Source organism: Dromiciops gliroides, chromosome 6 (genome assembly GCF_019393635.1).
Source record: "Dromiciops gliroides isolate mDroGli1 chromosome 6, mDroGli1.pri, whole genome shotgun sequence".
Lineage (NCBI taxonomy): Eukaryota > Metazoa > Chordata > Mammalia > Microbiotheria > Microbiotheriidae > Dromiciops > Dromiciops gliroides.
In genome coordinates, this window is record NC_057866.1 from 14,018,650 (window position 1) to 14,035,364 (window position 16,715).

The following is a 16,715-nucleotide window of genomic DNA, read 5'->3' on the forward strand; positions in this document are numbered from 1 at the left end:
AGTAAGGGAAAGTCACTTTTTCTGTCTCTTCCTCCCCCTAAGAAAGTCCACCTTGGGCCTCAGACTTATCCTGGGGGAGTTCATGCCCTTGCCATGAGCAAGAAGGCCCCTTGGTGCTGACTAAACTGCTGAAGATCAGTGGTGGTGATGGAGTATCTGCCAACCCATGACCCATCTGGTACCTCCCCATCAACTCAGCTTACATTAGGACTGTTCTAAAGAGACTGCCCAACTTTCCTTCTCCCTGGAGTAGAAGGTCACTTCCCAGGAGAAGATGTAAGATGGGCTGAAGGGGGAAGTTAGGCATACACGAGCCTGAAAGCCTCCCTTCTCCCCAGGACCCTCATAGCCAGGCTGCCGCTGTGACTAGCTAAGGTGGCTCCTGTCCGAGGACACCGAGAGTATTGGGAAGCAGATAAACCAACCCCATTGGGCTTATCCTCCAAAAGAAATCAAGAGTCAGGAGCAAGGACACACACAGCTTTGGGGGCTAAGAGGAGATGAGTGCAAAGGGAGGGAAAACGCAGGAGAACTGGGTACCTGAGATAGCAGCCACCAGGCACCCAACGATGGCGATGTGAAGTGGCATCTCTAGTCGAAGGTTAGTCATCCACACCAGCCAGAAAGACGACACATCCTGAAAGGGGACGCTCTCTTTTCTTCCTTCCTCGTCCCCGTTTTCCCTTCTTCCTCTCTGTCACTCTCTGCTCTGTCACTCTCTCTGCCTCTCTCTGCCTCTCTGTCACTCTCTCTGCCTCAGTCTCTCTCATGCCTCTTGCTCTCTGCCTTGTGGTTTTGGTCTCCAGGAAGCTGGGTTGGTGACATACGGGAACCCCAAGCCAGCACTGCGCAGCTGTCCCAGAGCCCCAGGTGACTCAAGCTGCCCCAAGAGGCCAGGAGGGGTGAATGGGGAGAGAGACTCAGAGGGAAAGGAGATATCTGAGTAGGGGGTGACAGAAAGAGACAGGTTCAGATCCTGCCCCTGCTCCTTTCTTGCCAACAGGCAACAGGCTTTTGTTAAATGACTGTTCTGTGCCAGGTACCATAATAAGTGCCGTGTGCTCAATGTGACTGTACCCAAGTCATTTCTTCGCTGTCAGCCTCAGTTTCCACCTCTGAGAAATGAAGGAGGATCCCAACATCTCTCACATCTGACCCCTTTTATCTGCTCAAATGGGCACCACCCCAGTTCAAGGTCTCTTTACCTCCTTCTTGGGCCCCCTCTTCTCCAGTCTACCCTCCATCCCGATGCCAGAACAATCTTAGAGTGTAGGTCTGACCTTGTTGCTCCTCAATTCAAGAAATTCTCCTGACTTCCTGTCACCTCCAGGGATGGAGCTTCCTCTACTTGGAATTGAAAGCCCCTTACAACCTGCCTCCAACCTACCTTTCTATCTCTATTCTACCTTATTCCCCTTACTGCACTCTCTAGTCCACCCAAACGGGTTTTCTTGCTGTTTCTCAGACATGCCACTCCATTTCCCATCTCCGTGACTGCGCCGGCTGTTCCTGGATTGCACACCTTCCTCGCCTCCATGTCTTCTAACACCTAATTTCCTTCCCCTCGAGTGCCATCTTTGCACTCAAGGGGAGTGTCACCCCACCTCCCTCACTCCCCAACATACCTTGATTTTAATTTTTATATATTCTATAGAAATTTAACTCTCTGCAGATTGTCTTCTCAGATAGAAAATAGGCTTCTTAAGGACAGGGATTGTTTCCTTTTTGTCTTTGCATCCCTAGCATACTCCCTTTGCACACAGTAGGTGCTTAATAAATGCAGATGGATCGATTGCCCTTCTTGCTCTTCGTTTCCTGGCCACTGGAGCCCTGGACTGACCCAAATTCCCCCATGATATCCGTTGTAACTGATGGTTGGAGAAGAACAAGGACTCTGGGAAAGGCAAGGAATTCCCAGATTCTCTTAGTGAAGGCAGTAGATGTGGTCCATCCAAGAAAACTCAAGGTTGAGCTTCTTAGGCTTGGGTGCAATGACTGCTGGGAACCAGAAGGGGGCACTCTGTCTCCACACCCTTGAGTAGAGGTCAATTCCCCCAGTTGGGTCCCACTAAAGAAGCAATTTCACCCTTCCTTTATTCATACAAGCCAGGACACTAGGTCAACTCCCCAAGCTAGAACTCCAGTGGGTGGGACACCTGGAACACATGTTGGAGTTTGGGAAGGGTGATGCAGTTTTTTAAAAAGCCCTAAACTTCCAGCTGGGGGACCTGGTTTCAAGTCTCAACTCGGCCGCTTAGCCTCAGGGCAACATTTAGCATTGGCTCAAGGGATTGCCCTTCTCCACTCTCTTTTCCTCAGTTTCCTCTAGTGTCACGTGAGAGGGTTGGACATTTCCACGGTCCCCTCCTATTCTGGGATTTTGGAATTCTGAGGATATGTTCCCCAAGCAGGTGAATCCCCAGGCTTCCCCAGGCCTCTGCCCCAAGGAGATTGGGGGGTCCCACATCAAGCTCCCCAGTGAGGCCAAACGCAGCATGGCTTGTGAGGGATCGTGAGCGTTGAGGTCCCCCACCTAGAGCTAGAAGGGAATTTGGAGGTCATCTAGTCCAACCCCTTTGTTTTACAGATAAGGAAACGGAGACTCAGGGGGGCAACACAGGGAGGGAACCACTTTAGTGCAGCAGAAGGAACACTGGGCTCTGGAGCTAGAAGACATGGGTTCAAATCCCGCCTCAGACAATGATTATCTGCAGGACCTTGAACAACTCCAGCCTCCCTGGGTCTCAGCTTATAAATCTGTTCAAATGGGGACACTGGACCAGGTTAACCTGTAAGGTCCCTTGGGGCTCTAGAGCTATGATAAACCACCCCAAATCCTTAGCACGGGGAGTCCAGGTTCCTGGGCTGTCTTCTAGACTTGGTCTCCAATGCCTCCCCATGACACAAGGACACCTCCTTTCCCAAGGGGCGCCAGTAGGATATAGAAGCGCCAGCTCATCTGAAGGGCTCTGAGGGCTGGGGGACACCAGCCCTTTCTTCTTGTTGATTGATTGATCCTTCCCAACATGGCCTTAGCAACCAAGCCCTCAACTGACTTCCTATCTCTAACATTGACAGGTGCTGCCCCCTAATGGATGAGAGCTCAAAACACAGGCTGAAGGAGCGCATGTGTGGGGAGGAGGGACAGGGATGAAGAGGTAGAAGTGAGGTTACCTGTCTGCCCAGGGACCCATGGGTGGGGCACAATGACCATCCAGGGCCTCCCAATATACCAGCTTCTCTTTTCCTACCTAAGGTGTTGGATGACAGATTACACCTTTCTGGGCCTCAGTTTCTGCATCTACAAAATGGATGCAAAAAGATATCCTACCTTCCTCAAAAGTACCCAAGTAGAAACTCTAAATCTTTAAGCGGTATAGAAGTGTGAATGAGTACTATAGAAGACTGTTATCTTCTCAGGGATGAGGACAGTTTTATCTTAACTTTACATCTCCTTCAAACCCCCCCCCCACACACACACACACTCACACAGTGCTCTGTAGGCAGGAAGCACTTGTTGGTTGAAGTAAATTAATAAGAAAAAGATCTAATATTTAAATAGTGTGTTAAGGTTTGCGAAGCGTTTTACATATATTCTCTTGTTTGATCAGAACAACAGCCCTGTGAAATAAGTGATATCTTTATCTCCGTTTTAATGATAAGGAAACTAGGCCTGAGAGAGACTTGCCCAAGCAAGTGTCTAAGGCAGGATTTGAACCCAGGCCTTCCTAATTCTCTGTCTAGCATTCTCTTCACTAAACCCTGTTCCCCTACCTTACCTTCCCCTTGATTCTATGGTACAGTGGGTAGGACCTGAGTTCTAATCTCTCTGCCGCTCACTCTTCATGTGACTTTGACCCTTACCCCTCTGGATCTCACCTGTAAAATCAAAGAGGACCCTTCCTATTCTAAATCCAAAAACCATTTGGGAATCAAATGAGATAAGGAATATGAAGGCCTTTGGAAACCTCCAGGTACTGTGGGAATATCAGCTATCCTTGGTACTCTAGTCCATTCCTGGGATTCCTTCCCTCCCACCTATCATGTTCCAGTCCCTCCAGTCTACCGATTATCCTTTCAGCTGGTCCACATTTTCAGATTCCAGCCGGCATCTTCCAAAGCATTTTTGTATCCATGATCTCATTCAATTCTCACAGTCGGCTTCATGCTATTTTACACACTTTGCAATTTGGAACCACCTGGCCCAAAGAGATAAAAATCACAGAACTGCAGATCCTGATAGCCAGAAGGCATCTTCGGAGCTGCCGAGTCCAATCCATATGCAACATGAATTCCCTTTGTAACATACCTGAGAAAGAAATGTCCATGGGAAAAAGCCTCCCACCCCAGCATTGGACAGCTCTCGCTGTTGACTGGGTTCCCTCCCAAATCCAGTCTCACTTGGCCTCTTGGCAGCTCCCATGCACGACTCCTGATTCTACTCTCTAGGGCCAGGCGGAATAAGTCTCTCTCTTTTATCTGTCAGCCCCTCAAGTACTTTAAGACCGCGACCAGATAGATTCCTTCTCAATCTTCCCAACCACTTAGCCAGTTCTTGATCCTTATCTCATGGGACGTGAATTTCAATCTTCTCACCTCCCTGGTCGTGCTACCCTGGGGCAGTTAGGTGGATCGGGTCCCAGGCTTGAAATCAGGAAGACCTGAGTTCAAATCAGATCTCAGATGCGTACTAGCTGTGTGACCCTGGGCAAATCAATTAAACACTGTTTGCCTCAGTTTCCTCACCTGTAAAATGGAGATAAATAACAGCACCTACCTCACAGGGTTGTTATGCGAATCAAAAGAAAATAATAATTATAAAGCACTTACAATGTTCAAGGCACATAGCAAACACTGTTATATGTAACAAATGTTAATAATAATATTGTTATAATTATTATTTTATTCTCCATAAACCATGGTACCCAGAACTGAACACGATACTCCAGATGTGGTCTGACAAGGGCAGCATTCACTGGGGCACTCTGGTAAATATTTAACAAGTTCTTTGCAGGGGAAGGAAATGCATGAAAAAAGCACTTCTAAGATTAATTTAAAAAAAGATTAATCAGTATTGTTACCATTTTCCCCTACAAATCAACAAAGCAAAAAACCAGGCCTCAATTTGTAGTATTTGCTGATTTTTGTGATGTAAATACTCACGTTAACTTTTTAACGATCATCTTTGTTATCACTTCCCTATTTCTGGAAGCTGTGACCTCTTAATTCAGGCCAAGATCTATTGAAATTTTTGACTGCCACATTCCACAGCTGACTCATCTGGACTTTACAGGTCACTAAAACCCCCTGGAAATTTTTTTTTTAAACCCCTACTGCCTCAGCAAGTTTCTTTCATCATGTACTGATGAAGTCAACTTTCTCATTCCCAAGTGCAAGACTTTACCTTTATCCCTACTGAATTTCATCTTCAATTCAGCCCCATGCTCTAGACCCAAGATCCTTTTGGATCCACTGTATTAACTGTTCCTCTCAGCTTTGTGGCATCTGCAAATATGAGGAACATTACATGTGTGCCTTTATCCAAGTCTCGATAAAAAATATTAAGCAGCAAAGGACCAAGCATAAGTCCCCTGGATTGGTCGTCATCCTTTATTCTCTAAGAGGACCAAGAAAACAGTCAAGGTACAATCTGTCCAGCTATGGCTGATCAGACCAATCGGGGCTCTGAATGCTCTACCACACGTCAGGCACAAATAGTCCACATGAACACTTGGAGTAGAGATGGCTCTAAATTTGCGCATCTCATGTTTCTTTTGAGCTACTGCAATTCTGATTCACTCATAGAATACAGTACCTGTTTTTGATGTGGACATGGCCCCACTGGATGGTCCTGTGCCAGTGTCTCCCATGTCATGGAATTAATTCCAAAGTTCTTCTGCATTTCTCCATCATTTTCATCAAATCGATCTTGATGTTTTTGAATGTTCTGGCCCAGATAGGCAAATAGAGAGCTGTACAAGAAATCTCTGAAAGCTGCCCACTCCTTTTTTGCTCCACTGTTGCCAACTATATGTTGGCTCAGCTTTCCCTCCAAGTTAGTGACAAACTGTTCCTGCTAGAAGTCCTCTAATCTGTAGACATTAAGTCTTCTAATAGTCATCTTGCCTTGGGGCTGCCGCTTTTGTTGAATGTGAACATTTAGCTTGGAGAAGATAAGTCTACGATCAGCCCAGCACTCTGCACCACACATTGCCTTACTCTCACCTCTTGTCCTTACAATTACATAGTCTATTAAATGCCAGTGTTTTCCATGAGGGTGTATTCATGAAATTTTATTGCCTTTAGGTAAATGGAAGACAGTATTGGTGATGAGGTCATGACATGCACAAGTCTTCAGTACTAAGTGGCCGTTGCTCTTGCTGTTTCCAACTCCAGTCCTCCCCAAAACTCTCTGCCATGTCTGATAATCCGTGCGTACTCTGGAATTAAAGTCACTCAGAATTACACATTTGTCCTCTTTTGGCACATTGAAGACAAAGTCTTCATAACATTTTTCTTTGACCTCATCAGGGTTCAGCATGGTGAGAGCATAGGCACTGATGATGGTGCTGTGACACTTTCCTGCAAGTGACAATAGGCTTATCAGGAACCTGTTGTTCGATCTTTCTTGAATAGCTTAGTTTTGATGGCAAAACCTATGCCAGCTTCACAGCTCTCCCCCTCACTGAGGGCACTCCAGCAAAACGTATATCCAGCTCTGACCTCAGTAAGCTGGCCTTCATTTGCCAAACTTGTTTCCCTCGGGGCTGCTATTTGGATGCGATACCTGCTGAGTTCTTTCACAACAAGAGCTGCTCATCTTTCAAGTCTACTGGGTTTCATGTTGTCCATAAACATGCACACATTCCATGTACCAATGGTGAGTGGAATCATCTTTGCAAAAGCTTTTGTACATTTTTCTTGTTTTGACCACAGGGAGGGCTCCCTGCCTGCTGCAGTAGGCAAGCCAGGGGTGGGAGAAGCAGGCAATTTAAGGGCATCTTTTCTAGTCCCTTCCTGGTGCCAAGAGGTGAGCAGTGCAGTCCTTCAAAAAGGCTGCTCAGGGGGCAGCTAGGTGGTGCAGTGGATAGAGCACCGGCCCTGGAGTCAGGAGCACCTGAGTTCAAATCTGGCCTCAGACACTTAACACTTACCAGCTGTGTGACCCTGGGCAAGTCAATTAACCCCAATTGCCTCACTTAAAAAAAAAAAAGGCTGCTCAGCCTCAAAATAGAGGAATAAAGATGAAAGGAAGCCATGGAAGTAATTCTCAAGTTAAGATCTGTTATGCAGAGGTCTGGGCTCCAGGGCCTGTGCTTGGAGTCTCTGAGGCAAAGGAGGTGGTGGAGGTGTTGTTTTAGCATGTTCCTTTCTGTGGTGTATCCAGATTGCAAAGTGAATTAGTCACCATGTTTTTGCAGTATTACCTCAACGAGCAAGGGGACCAGGTCTGCACCCTAAAGAAAACAGACCCTTCAGGACAACAGACATGTTCAGCTCACCCTGCCAGATTCTCCCCAGAGGACAAGTAAGTACTCAAGACATCGTATAACTATCAAGAAGATATTCAAGGTTCTCATGACCCAACAAGCACGATTGGTCCTCTGAGTTACCAACAAAGGGTTATAGAACTGTGCATACCCTTTGATCCATCAATACCACTGCTAGGTTTATATCCCAAAGACATTCCCCAAAAGATAAAAAGACCTATTTGTACAAAAATATTTCTAGCAGCTCTTTTTGTGGTGACTAAGAATTGGAAATCAAAGGGATGCCCATCCATTGGGGAATGGCTAAACAAGCTGTGGTATATGATGGTGATGGAATATTATTGTGCTATAAGAAATGACAAGCAGGATGACTTCAGAAAGGCCTGGAAAGACTTGTATGAACTGATGTATAGTGAAGTGAGCAGAATGAAAAGAACATTGTGCACAGAGACAGCAATATTGTTTGATGAAGAACTGTGAATGACTTAATTATTCTCAGCAATACAATGATCCAAGACAATCCCAAAGGACTATTGATGAAAAATACTATCCAGCTCCAAAGAAAGAACTGATATTGATGGAACAGACTGAAGCAGGCTATTTTTCACTTTCATTTTTTTCTTTTGTTCAAGTTTTCTTATACAAAATTACTAATGTGGTAATGTTTTACATAATTCTACACGTATAACCCATATCTGATTGCTTACCGCCTCAGGGAAGGGGCAGGGGAGGGAGGGAGGGAAGGGGGGATAAAAATTGGAACCCAAAACTATAAACAAAAATGTTTATTACTTAAACAAACAAACAAAAAGACGACTGGTGATGGCTCAGGATGCAGTGGATAACCTTGGCATCTTCGATAACTAACCAAGCTCTAAGCTCTCCACATCACCTGATTCCACTACCTCCATGACTGTTAGAACAAACGGTTCTCATCCACCCATTCCTAGGAGGAAAATTTTCACATGGTTAGGAGGACCCCCCCCAACTTACTAAAGGATTTGAGATCCTTTGGTTACCTTCAAGCTGGTTTAGCCGTCTGCCAAGATGGTTTGACCAGGATGTGGCTATTGTGCATGCTACAGCTTCTTGGAGCCACAGGTGAGAGTTGCATGAATCAGGTGAATACCAAAGGTGGAAAGCAGCCCTGAAAAGGGCCCAGCAAGCCCTCATACCAAAGATACTAGTCTTCCCTTACCATACCCTACAGCCCATTAACAACCACCCTTTGAGTTGGACCATCCAACCAGCTCTGAATCTATCTGCTCTGTTCCATATCAATCAGTAACAATGTGAGGTGCTTTAGCAAAAGCTTTGATAAAGTCTAGGTAACTATATTCACAGCATTCTCTCTATGTACAAGGGATTTCATTCCATTCCACTGTGTCCTGTAGATTGCCTCCTCCATCAAACCTATCCTCTCACTTATCTACTGACTGCTTCCCTAATGTCTCCAAACATGCCCATGTATTCTCCATTTTCAAAACCCCCTCAGTAGATCCACCCAATCCTGGCTGGCTATTGTCCCGTGTCTCCCAATCCAATCCGATGCCTAGACCTGTCAATTTCACCTTGGCAGCATCTCTCCAATAGTCCCTCTCCTTCCCTCTGGCACAGCCACCATCCTGGTGCAAGCCCTCATCACCCCAGCCGATTTGTGTCAATAAGTGCCCTGCCAAGGAGTCTGCCTGCTTCAGGTCTCTTCCACTCCAATCCATCCTCCTTTCAAGGAAGTGCAGGTCCAGCCATGCCACCTCTCCACGCATTAAACATCAGAGGCTCTCTAGTGCCTCCAGGGTCAAATATAAAATGCACTGCTTGCTGTTCAAAGCCCTTCATAACTTGGCCCCCACCTATCCTTCCAGTGTTCTTATGTCTGTCCCCCACATATCCTGAGATCCAGTGACACTGGTCTCCTGGCTCCATCTTCTGACTGGGCATTTGACTGGCCATCTCCCAGGCCTGGAAGGCTATTTTTCCTCCTCTCCATTGCTCAGCTTCCTTAAGTCTTAGCTAACATCCCATTTCCCACAAGAAGCCTTTTCCAATCCCCCCTCATGATAGCACCTTCTCTTTGGGGCTACTGCCAATTCATCCTGCATATTTCATGTTTACGCAGAGGTTCTTTGCATGTTGCTCACTCCCCACCCCTCAACAGATTATGAGAGCAGAGACTGTCTCTGGCCTTTCTCTACATCCCCAGAACTGTGCCGTACACATAATAATACATGATAATAAAACAAAGACCTTTACAAATGTTATTTCAGCTGATCCTCACAACTACCCTGAGACGTAAAGGCTATTATGAGTCCCATTTTACAGGTAAGGAAACAGAGGTTTAGTCACTTCCCCAGGGTCATGAAGCTAAGTAAGGGGCCTGAGGCTACATGACTCTAGTCCAGCATGCTATCTACTGCATCACCTTGGGGACCGCTATGTTTGTTGACTGAGTGAGTCATCCACTCGTTTTGGAAACCTGTCCAAAGGGAAATGAGGTCACTCTGGCATGACCTTCTCTTGATGAAGTCATGCTGGCTCTAGGTAATCATCACCACTTCCCTTTCTGAGACAATCACCAATCATCTCTCTGATGAACCGGGCTAGAATTTCCCCAGGAATCAAAGTCAAGTTCACTAACCTATAGTTTGCACACTCTGTTCTCTTCCCTTTTTTGAAAATCAGCACTTGTGCCCTTCTCTAAACTGTGTGACTTCATTGTGGTATGCCTGTGAAACCTGGGCAGTATATTAGCACCATGCCACGAAACTGAATTGCTTTCATTTGGATTGTCTTAGGAAGATGCTGAAGATCATCCAGCAGGATAAAGTACCAGACACGAGGCCCCTTCTCGAGCTAAACTGCCTTTATTGTTCCATTACTCCAGCAGCATTAAAACTCCACTACAGGCGGCAGCTAGGTGGCACAGTGGATAAAGCACCGGCCATGGAGTCAGGAGGACCTGAGTTCAAATCCGGACTCAGACACTTGACACTTACTAGCTGTGTGACCCTGGGCAAGTCACTTAACCCTCATTGCCCCACTAAAAACAAAACAAAACAAACAAACAACTCCACTACAGAGAGCACAAGTCTGAGCCACGTTGCTCAAATGCCAAACAAATGTTTGTTTGCTTAAAAGACTATTTTGCAGAGAACTCACCCAAGGCAATCACTCACATGGATGTCAGAAGAGATACAAGGACACTCTCAAGGCCTCTCTGACGAACTTTGGAATCAATTGTGAGACACGGGAGACCCTGGCATGAAATGGCACTGTGCTCTGTGAGCGAAGCAGTGTTGAAATGGCTCAAAAGAAATGTGAGATGCACAAATTTAGAGGCATCTTCGCTTCAAATGTTTGTGTCAACTATCTGTGCCTGACCTGTGTGGCAGAGCCTTCTGAGCTCTCGTTGGTCTGATCAGCCACTGTCAGACGCATACCTTGACCCCAACACAGTGATGTCATTTTGTTCTTCCAGCACCAAGGACAACAACCTTCTTAATGTATAATGCTTCCCCCAGCCCTACCCCTTCCACCAAGTCTTCCTCTTTGGGTTAAGGCAGAACCATGCAGAGCCATGGGGTTTAAATCACCAAGGCTCAGGGATGCTACCAGCTCAATTTGGCCTCTTGGCATTAGGAACCCCAGTTTCCCTTATATGTTGCCTAAAGTCTGCGCATTTGTGTATAGATGTTTGAGGCCAGATGTTTTGCTACTGAATTTTGCCTCTGGAGAATTTCTGGGTGTCTTTTTCATTTGAAGCAGCACTTAAGCTGGGACTCTGTAAACGTGGGTTTTTTCCCCCATAAATTTTTTTCTTTTTTTTTGGGGGACAATGAGGGTTAAGTGACTTGCCCAGGGTCACACAGCTAGTGTCAAGTGTCTGAGGCCAGATTTGAACTCAGGTCCTACTGAATCCAAGGCCAGTGCTCTATCCACTGTGCCACCTAGCTGTCCCCCCATAAACTTATTTTTAAGAAATATTTCAATAGGGGCAGCTAGGTGGCGTAGTGGATAAAGCACCGGCCCTGGATTCAAGAGGACCTGAGTTCAAATTCAACCTCAGACACTTGACACTAGCTGTGTGACCCTGGGCAAGTCACTTAACCCTCATTGCCCTGCCAAAAAAGAAAAAGAAAAGAAACATTTCATTAGATTGGCTTCCTTTGTAATATCACGCATTTTATTTTTTGCACTTAAAACTGTTGTCCTGCAAAGGGGTCCCTGAGCTTCACCAGACAGACTTGCTAAGGGAGCCATGATACAAAAAGCCAAGAATACTTGCCTTTTTCTGTTATCTCAGTTGGTCCTCACAACTACCCTGGGAAGTAAGTGCTATTATTAGTCCCAGGATAAGGAAACTGAGGTTTAGTGACTTCCCCAGGGTCATGAAGCTAAGTAAGGGGCCTGAGGCTACATGACTCTATGTCCAGAATTCTATCTGCTGTGTTGCCTTGGGGACCTTCATGCTTGTTGACTGACTCACTGAGGGAGTCACCCACTCATTTTGTAAACCTGTCAAAAAGGACACACATGGGCAGTCTTCTGCTGGCTCTCACCCCTTTGAGTTTAAAGCCATTTTTATTAGATTTGAATAACACTGGTCAAACACGTTCTTACCTGCCTTCCTTAGGTGTCCATTGTCTCTGCCCTAGGTCTGTCATCTCAGTGCTTGGGCAAGGTCACAGCTAAGGTCAAATGTCCCTGTTCATTGCTGCCATCACTGCCAGGGATGCCAACAGAATCCTAGTGAAATCTCCTGGGCCCATAGCAATCACTATTCTGACCTTTCTTCTCATGCCCTGATAGAACAAATAGAGGTCTAGAGCCTGGCACAAGTTATGGTAGCTATTAGCCCACAGAGGATGTGGCTGGCTCGAGTGTGAGAACTTGTCTGCAAAGGGCCACTGAATTCATTGGGCTTTAGTCAAAGTGTGTGTGTGCATCTGTGTTAATATGTGTGTATATGTGTGTTTGTGAGTGTATATGAATGTGTATGTGTGTATGTAAGTGTATATGTGTGAGTGTGTGTGTATATGTGAGTGTGTGTATGTATGTTTGTAAGTGTGTATCTGAATGTGTTTATTTGTGTTTGTGAGTCTATGTGTATGAGAGTGTGTGAGTGTATTTGTGTGAATGTGTGCATTTGTGTGTATGTGAGTGTGTATATGTGTGTATGTGTATTTGTGAGTGTGCATATTTGTGTGTGTGTGTGTTGGTGGAGGAGTAGAGGTAGGGAGTGTCAACAACCAATTTTCACCCAGTTCTCAGATCAGCCAGGCATTTGATTCAATTCAGTGCCTTTCTAAGACCTTTCTCATTCCCTTGGAAAGTGATTGGGTGCTGTCTCTTCTCGCCTTGGATGGGATTGAATTGGTTGTGTTTTTTTTTTTTTAATCCATCCTCTATCCATGCCTGTCTGTGCCCTGAATATTGAGCAGGAAGCTGGCTCATAGCCGGCTGCTCTAATTAATTAGCTTGATTATATTTAATACAGTTGCTGTTAGAGCCTCTTGAACTCAATTTACTGGCTACAGGCAAACAGTCTGAGAGCTGGATGGTGCTTCGAGAGCCCAGAACATCTTGACAAATTGTGCTCCCTCCGTGAACAACACCCAGCAGGGGAGCAGATATGTGGAATATGGATGATTTGTTCTGGGAAATTCAACTCAAGAAGAACTGGACCACACTTCTCTCAGTGCTGATGAGGTCAGTCATTCAATAAGTATGAAACACCTACTAGGTCAGCTAGGTAGTGCAATGGATATAGTGTTGGACCTAGACTCAGGAATCATCTAGCTGTCTGACCTTGGGCAAGTTCCTTCACTCTGTTTGCCTCAATTTCTTCACCTATAAGATGAGTTAGAGAGGGAAATGGCAAACTGCTCCAGCATCTCTGCCAAGAGAACCCCAAATGGGGTCACAAAGAATCAGATACAACTGAAAAAAACAACTGAACAAGAAGCACCTACTATATGCCAAGCACTGTTCCCTTCCTTTCCCCTATTTCTCCTCCCCTCCCCTTCCCTTCCCTTCCTTTCCTTCTCACAGAATGTCCTTGTTGGAAAACACATATGTAAAGCACTTCACAAAGCTTAAAGTACTATATAAATACCAGATATTGTTAGCCCTGTTGTTATTATTATTATCATTATTACCTCAGGACTCAGCTGGTCCCATACATACCCAAAGAACGATTCCTATAACAGTTCCTATAACATCCTCAACAAGTGATTATCCAGCCCATACTTGAAGACCTCCAGTGTTGGGAAATCCACCCCCTCTCAAAGTTGCCCATTCCATTTATAGATCCTCACATTGTTAGAAATTTCTTCTTGACATCAAGCCTAAATTCATCACTTTCCAACTTTCCCCCACTGTTCCTGGTTCTCATCCATTCAAATCATATGTAACCTTCCAGGGCCAATTCCAAAGTCATCTAATTCCAGAAGTCTTCCCTGGTCACTCCTCTTCAGAAAAGATCTATACCATCTCGGACCCCACATAGAAGTTTGATCTTTCAGGCCCTTATTTCAAGTCCCATTGTTGTTGGTGTTGATGATCCTTCATTTTTTTCTTTATTTTTTTTCATTTTAATTTTTCTCAATTACATGTAAAGATATTTTTGAGTTCCAAATTTTTCTCCCACTCTCCCTTCCTTCCCCCTCTCAAGGCCAGCAAGCAATTTGATATAAGTTATACATAACCATCATGTTGAATGTATTTCTACATTAATCAGAACAAAAGGAAAAAATGCAAGAAAAAATATACAAGAATAATAACAAAAAAGCAACAACCAAAGTGAAAATTGTATGCTTCAGTCTGCATTCAGACTCCTTAGTTCTTTTTTTTTTTAATGTGGAGAGCATTTTCCACCATAAGTCTTTTGGCATTGTCTTAGATCATTGTATTGCTGAGAAGAGTTAAGTCTATCGCAGTTGATCATCACAAAATATTGTTGATACTGTATACAATGTTCTCTTGGTTCTGCTCATTTCACTCAACATCAATTCCTGTAAGTCTTTCCAGGTTTTTCTGAACTCTATCTGCTAATCATTTCTTACAGCACAATAGTATTCCATTACATTCATATACCACAATTTGTTTAGCCATTTCCTAATCGATGGGCATCCCCTCAATTTCCAATTCTTTGCTACCACAAAAAGAGCAGCTATGAATATTTTTGTACATGTGGGTTCTTTCTCCTTTTTTACGATCTCTTTGGGATATAGACCTAGTAGTGGTATTGCTGGGTCAAAGCCTTTTGGGCATGGTTCCAAATTGCTCTCCAGAAGGGTTGGATCAGTTCACAGCTCCACCAACAGTACATTAATGTTCCAATTTTCCCACATCTTTTCCAACATTTATCATTTTCCTTTTTTGTCGTATTAACTAATTGGATAGGTGTGAGGTGCTACCTCAGAGTAGTTTAAATTCGCATTTCTCTAATCAGTAGTTGATTCTTCATTTTCAAAGAAGATGAAGGATATCGTGATACTGATGAGTAATGTTTTGACTTGTGTAGGAGTTTGATTTAAGTGAGGCAGTTGCTCAAAGTCATCGGTCTCAATCTCTCTTCCAGAGTCATCCAAGTCCAGGGGCAAGACAAAAGTCAGGGTGACTGGTGACAACGTGGGATGTAGTGGCTGTCCTTGGTGTCTTCCATGTGTCACCAAGCCATCACACCTGGAAAACTTGGACCTCATCACTTAACTGAGTTTGCTGTCTCCCACGGTACCAATGATCTCTCCATTACCAAATCCAGTGACCTTTTCTTCATTCTTCTTGAGTTCTCTGCAGCTTCAGACGCAATCAACCTCTCCCTCCTTCCGGATACTCTATGGGTTTTTGTCGTCCACATCACTCCCCTAAACGGGTTGTATCCCACAGCTTTCTCCTTGGCGGTCTTCTCTCTCAATAAGGTGTATCACTCACCTACTCAAGATTCTTCTGTGATTCCCCAATTACCCACGTGACAAAATGCATTTATGTCCTTTTCCAGACTGGCTCCAATCCACCTTTCCAGTCTTCTCTCATACCATCCTCCTTAGGAACTCTATGCTCCCAAGTCCAGAATTCCATGTGTCACTAGTTTGCACTTACCTGCTGCCGTGCTGCCCCCCTACATACACACACACAAAGAGATCATCAGCTCCCTGGAATCAGTAGGACATAAGTTCAAATCCACCTTTAGGCACTTACTAGCTAAGTGACCCTGGGCAAATCACTTAATCCTGTTTGCCTCAGTTTGCCATCCATCCATCCATTTTGTTCATCCTGTTTGCCTCAGTTTCCTCATCTGTAAAAGATAAATTGGAGGTCTTCCTGGATAGCCAACCACTTGTCACATGTGTTATAGTAAAGATTCCTTTGGTGTATATTTTGGATGAGATGGTCACTGAAGTCCTCGGCAATGCTCTGATTCTGAGATTCTTTGGCTTGTGGACAGAGCCTTGCTCTTTGTTATTGGCAGACGTCATCCTCACATACCACTTTATGCATATTAACACATTTGATGCTCACAACAACTCCCTGTGGTAGTAATTGCTCCTCGCCTTTTTGTTTACAGGGGAGGAAACTGAGGCTTTTAAATGTGCTAGATCGAAGACGCAAGACCCAGGTCTTCTGACTCATCTTCCAGGCCCTAGGATATCAGAGCTGGAGGGCACAACTTCCCCTTCCCTGCTTACCCCCTCCCGCAACTGATTTCACAAGGGAGGAAATTGAAGAATCAGAGACAGGAAGTGATTTGCTCAAAATCACAATACTCTGACACCAGGGCAGGAGCCTAGCTCTCTTTGCTCTGATTTTGGAGCAATTTTTTTTTCCATTACACCACACTCTTCCACAGAATGAAAGTCGCAGAAACCCCCAGCTCCCTGATTTCCTCTCTCCCCTCCTAGGACCTGGCATTAAGTAGTCAGGGTTTAGAAGGGACATTAGAGATGATCTGGTCCCAAGCCATCATTTTTCAGATAGGGACACTGAGACCCCAAGAAAGGACCTAAGGTTGCACAGCTAGCGAGCACCAGAAGCAGAGCCTGAATCCAGGTGCTGGGATTCCAGGGACTCTTGCTCATTGGACATCTGGTGGGGCGGGGTGATTTCAGGAGAAATGAAAGTAACTGAGAACAATTTGGCTTTCTGGCTCTTTGCTGCTGGGGAATGGGTGGGAGGGAGGAGGAAGCCAGGCAGGAAGGGGGATTTAGAAAGCTGTACAGTGCA

At 45.1% G+C, this 16,715-nt stretch overlaps 1 protein-coding gene and 1 pseudogene across 1 annotated transcript in view; one reads left to right on the forward strand and one right to left on the reverse strand.

The window, feature by feature from the left end:
* CD6 (CD6 molecule) overlaps positions 1 to 746 on the reverse strand; it is a 47,379-nt gene extending 46,633 nt beyond the window's left edge. Inside the window, 1 exon segment of the mRNA XM_043969795.1 lies at positions 541 to 746. Within this exon segment, the coding sequence (XP_043825730.1) occupies positions 541 to 610 (70 nt within the window). The 5' untranslated portion in view covers positions 611 to 746.
* A 6,663-nt stretch (positions 747 to 7,409) lies between these two features.
* On the forward strand, positions 7,410 to 7,608 carry LOC122730666 (annotated as a pseudogene).
* The last annotated feature ends 9,107 nt before the right edge of the window (positions 7,609 to 16,715 follow it).